At 32.4% G+C, this 4,582-nt stretch overlaps 1 protein-coding gene across 1 annotated transcript; it reads right to left on the bottom strand.

Moving 5' to 3' along the window:
• Window positions 1-636: 636 nt before the first annotated feature.
• On the bottom strand, window positions 637-3,678 carry LOC120191111 (novel plant SNARE 13-like). The gene is made up of 10 exons (XM_039194106.1): window positions 3,339-3,678; window positions 3,042-3,134; window positions 2,861-2,954; window positions 2,661-2,698; window positions 2,325-2,422; window positions 1,853-1,932; window positions 1,709-1,765; window positions 1,535-1,627; window positions 1,373-1,447; window positions 637-872 (listed from the first exon to the last, which is right to left on the bottom strand). The coding sequence occupies exons 1-10, from the start codon at window positions 3,416-3,418 to the stop codon at window positions 777-779; spliced, it is 804 nt and encodes a 267-aa protein (XP_039050037.1). The 5' UTR covers window positions 3,419-3,678; the 3' UTR covers window positions 637-776.
• Window positions 3,679-4,582: the final 904 nt, after the last annotated feature.

Here is a 4,582-nt window from a genome sequence, read left to right as displayed (position 1 = left end):
ACATAATTACATAAATGAGCAAGCCGATAAACAAGTTTATAAACGAGTTTGTTTGTGAACATAAACTAATCGAACACACATTTGTTTGTGTTCGATCATTTATTGAATGAACATAATTTTTTTTTATTCATACTCGTTTATTTAACTTAATAAACGAACATTATACGAACACCTCAGATCACATGCTTTAATCTGTGTCGAGTATCATCAGCCAATGCAAGCATATGTTTCCCATTTATCACTTTCAAGTGATGTGCAAACTCTAACCTGATTTATCAATTATCACTTCAAAACTCTAACCTGTGTTCAAGTATCATCAACTAATGCAAGCATATGTTTCTCATTTCACTTTTTGAGTGACGTAGCATATTACTTCGGTCCATTATGGTCGAATGCGGATCGAATGAACGTGTCGTGTTACTTAAAAATGTTTAAGATACAACTAATATCATTAAGTTGAACAATATATCTCTTCCAAGGACATGAACAATTATGTGGAATTCACTTCAGAGATGGCTTCTTAATTTCTAGCCCTAGGAACAATCTTCAAAGTTCAATCTTTCGAATGATTCGACAACTGCTCCCATCAAATTTACACAAGACAACAAACATCACCAACAACCGGATATGCACACCTCAGGAAAGAATCAAATATATAAAATATAAAAGCGAAAAAAGCATTAGACCCCTCAACCACCAACTTTCCAATACTCCCACTCTAATCTATTAAAAGCATAAGCAGAACCAACCATTCACTTATTTGAAATGATCACCTTTTATTGTGGGTCCCTTAGGTATAACAATCTCCTTGACGGTGCTGGAGGCGCCAATCCCGGAATGTCTCTGATATCTTTGTTGTTCGGGTTCACAATCTGAAATTTCCACATTGCAATTAGAATATGGAACTTTTGCAATCATTGTTAAGAAACTGTCTGAATCTCTCTTAGGGTGCGTTTAGCATTGCTTTTGACTGTCCAAAAAAAAATTTCGACAGCAAAAGCAATGGTAAACAAGACCTTTTCTCAAAAGCATTTTTCAACTGCAACAACAATGCTAAACAAGCCTTTAATATACTTAAAATAACACTGTTACTAAGTGGCTATGTTAGGTGCAAGTATTTAATCGTAACCAGTAGTGACAAATATTTTTCACATTCAACACTTCCTTTCATCTTGTCATAATTTCACAAACAATATGATAGAGCAGTTGAACGTGTTTAAGGCAAACGACCCTGGTGGCAAGTCCTCACAAATATTTCTTTACAAAAGCTTGATTTTCAAAATATACACCAAAACATACCTCACTTTTCCACCGTAATAAATCAGAAAGTTTAACAGGCTACCAAAATGAAATCAAGAAGGGAAAAGAATACCTTCACAACTATGATGGCTATAACGCCACATACGATAAGAAAAAGAAATAGCATGATGCATTTATCAGTGGCCACCTGCAGGAAGAAGATATTTAATATGGCATAGAAAAAAAATAGTCAAATTGAACCAGGTTGCATCCAGAGTTCTAAAATTCAACTAACCTGCCTACCGATCTCCTTTACCAGCTGGGATGCCTTCTTAATAGAAAACTGGATAGTATCCAGCTCATTTACAATACGGCCCATTTGATCAGTCTGGATAACTTTCTATTAGATATGCATGAAACAGAACAGCTTGAAGAAAAATAATAATAAAGACCGCTTAATCTGACTTACTTGGCCTTTTAGAGTACTAGCAGTTTGGGTTCCTACTTCAATTGTTTGTTCAACGACCTGAAAATCTAAAAGTTAAGAAAAGAAAAAAGGCGGCAACAACTAAGCAGAGGGCCACACTAGGGAACAAAAGCTGTTTCTGTTTACCTTTTTTGTGCGTTCAATGGCCTGATCAGTTTCATCCACTGTTTTCATCCCATGATCGACAAGCTCTTGATTTGACATTGCTGTTAGAAAATCAAGCAGTCGTAAGATGGTTTGATAAAAAATACAGGTAACCTCTATGCTGAGATTCTTTTGTTATAAGTTCATAATTTTCAGTCAAGATCATGGATTCGACTGATTTTCCTGTGGCATACAAAGTCGTGAATGTTTAGTAGCTTTGTTTCTGAACTGTCCAACATGCTAAGAAGACATACCAAATCAACTAAATCACCAAAATCATAATTGATAAGAGATTCCGGGGTATTAGAATGTATTTACATATAGCAAATTAAAAGAAAAATCAATAGCAGGTAATAAAAACATACCCATCATTTTCATAACTCATCTTTGATCCCAAGTACATGTTCTAACCAAATCAAAACACAATGGAGGGTTACAAGAAGTATGATCTTACATGATGCCACTTTAACATTTTCATCGGCTGTAGGTTCACTGACTCCAGCTCCCATATCAAAGAGTTCAATCTTCTTGTTACCAAGGGTATTCATGTATCTGCAGTTACACACATAATGACATGAAAACTACAGGGAAAAAAAGCAAGTCTCATTGGATAGTACGGGCTGAATTATGCTACTCAAAAATTGGTTTCAACCTACATTAGGAAGTACAAGTTTCGGACTTGGCTGAACCCCAAACTGCACTACTCAACTGACATACTGTAAATAAAGAATTGAACTTCAGATGGCAAAACTAAAATCCCCACTGTTCCCTTTACAATAGGCAAACTTACGTTTTCCTCAATGCTACATACGAATTCAGTTCTTTGATCTGCAAAAAGAAAAGATTAAAAAGAAAGCATGTTAGGGGAGATAATTCCACAATAAACCAATATGACTGAGAGCTCATTTCATCAATTAAAACCAAGCTACTAGAACACTCCATCATGAGAACCCTTTTTCATGCCAATAATAAGGAAATTGGCGAACTAACCATAGACTGCTTCTCATCATTGAGTTGCTTGTTCACTTCAGCAGGATTTTTGCTTTCCTCATCTTTAATTTCACGATCAAATTCCTTAATTAATCTGCAAACAGTTCATTGAAGTTAGGAATAAAAAAAAGGTAAAAATGAGAAGAAATCAAATATCTCATATACTAAAAATACGGCACACCTTTTACATTCCCTCATCTTTCCAGTAAGCTCTTCCAGCTGTTTGCTTTGCCTATTTGAATCTTTCATCTTATCCAGCCTTTGAAACCCATTTCTGAAAAGCATTTCATCATAGTTAAAAAAAAACAGTTATCAGATTTAGAAGCTTGAAGGACAACTCAAAACAGCAAAGTTGAAATCTAGTCCAAACAACAATATTAAAGTCAAAACACATGTATGTTGAGAAAAGAGACGTGATTGCAGATTACAATACAAGGCCTAAATCATTTGAGTAGTAAACAAGTCGAAGAGGACATACGACAGAGCACGGAAAAGATCGCGGATTTCGCCATGGATCTGCTCCAACTGAGGACTCATCTGCAACTCCGTGGTGGCCATGAAGTCTGCCGATTCTTCAATTCCGATTTCCCAGAAGTATATATGTTTTCCTCATTCAAATCCCAACAGTACAAAATTCAAAAAAGGAAAAACCCTAACCGCCACTACTCTCAGGCAGGGATTTTTTTTTTCAAAAATAAACTAAAAAGAGAAAAGGAAAGAGAAATTCCGAAAGATAATGAATTTCAAATTTGAAGGGTTACAGAGAGAGAGAGAAAACAAAAGTTAGGAGCAAAGCAACAAAGCTTGCTGTAGAATGAAACGGTAACAGATGAGTGAGAAAGATAGAGAACCGTTGTCGTTCTATGTCTTTTATTATTAGAGTAAATTATTCATTTAGTACATAAATTATTAGTTTTGATATATTTTAATACTTAAATTTTCAGTTTTTTAAAACTATGTCTAACGTTTAATTTTTATTTCGTTTTAGTATCTTATTGTTAAAACCTTAACATGCGTTTTCCACGTGGTACACTTTTATAGGTAAATTATATTATTTATTACTCAACTATTTCCTCATTCCTATTTTGGTAACTAAAGTTTATTTTTTTAATTTAATTACTTAACTTTCATATTACTCATAATTTAATCACTCTAACTTCCATTTTTTATTTTTAATTATATATTAATAAAATAATAATAATAAAAATTGGAGTGATTAAATAGGAACAATTTGAAAGTTTAGTAGTTAAATTGAAAATTTTTAAACTTTCATGTCAAAATAGAAGTGATAAGATAGTTGAGTGATAAATGATATAATTTACCCATAAAAAATACAATACAATTAAGTTTTTAACGACCATGTATTAAAATAGAACAAAAACTAAATGTTAGGTATGATATAAAAAATTAAAAGCTTAGGTACTAAAATTAAATAAAACTAATAGTTTAAATACTAAATATATAATTTATAATTATTATTATTTATTAATTAAATATCAATTAAAAAAGAAAATTACTTCATATATTATTGAACTATGTTCATTGACTCGTTTATGTTACTGAACTTTTAAATTTTATCAATTATAACATTGAACATTAATTTTACATTTAATTATATCACTCTATCTTTAAATTAGTAACAAGAAGATGACATGATTAATGGTTGTTGACGTGACTTGTCACACCACAAAACAATGTTGTTTTGAATCAATTAAATCATTT

Source organism: Hibiscus syriacus, unplaced genomic scaffold (assembly GCF_006381635.1).
Source record: "Hibiscus syriacus cultivar Baekdansim isolate YM2019G1 unplaced genomic scaffold, ASM638163v2 tig00116965_pilon, whole genome shotgun sequence".
Taxonomy (NCBI): domain Eukaryota; kingdom Viridiplantae; phylum Streptophyta; class Magnoliopsida; order Malvales; family Malvaceae; genus Hibiscus; species Hibiscus syriacus.
This window is presented reverse-complemented; position numbering and strand designations above follow the sequence as displayed.

Coding starts and splice junctions, on each gene's coding strand:
- LOC120191111 (XM_039194106.1), bottom strand. CDS start 3,418: ATGGCCACCACGGAGTTGCAGATGAGTCCTCAGTTGGAGCAGATCCAT. Junction 1,766..1,852: donor CCATTGAACGCACAAAAAAG/GTAAACAGAAAC, acceptor TTAGATTTTCAG/GTCGTTGAACAAACAATTGA. Junction 873..1,372: donor TAGCCATCATAGTTGTGAAG/GTATTCTTTTCC, acceptor TGGAAATTTCAG/ATTGTGAACCCGAACAACAA.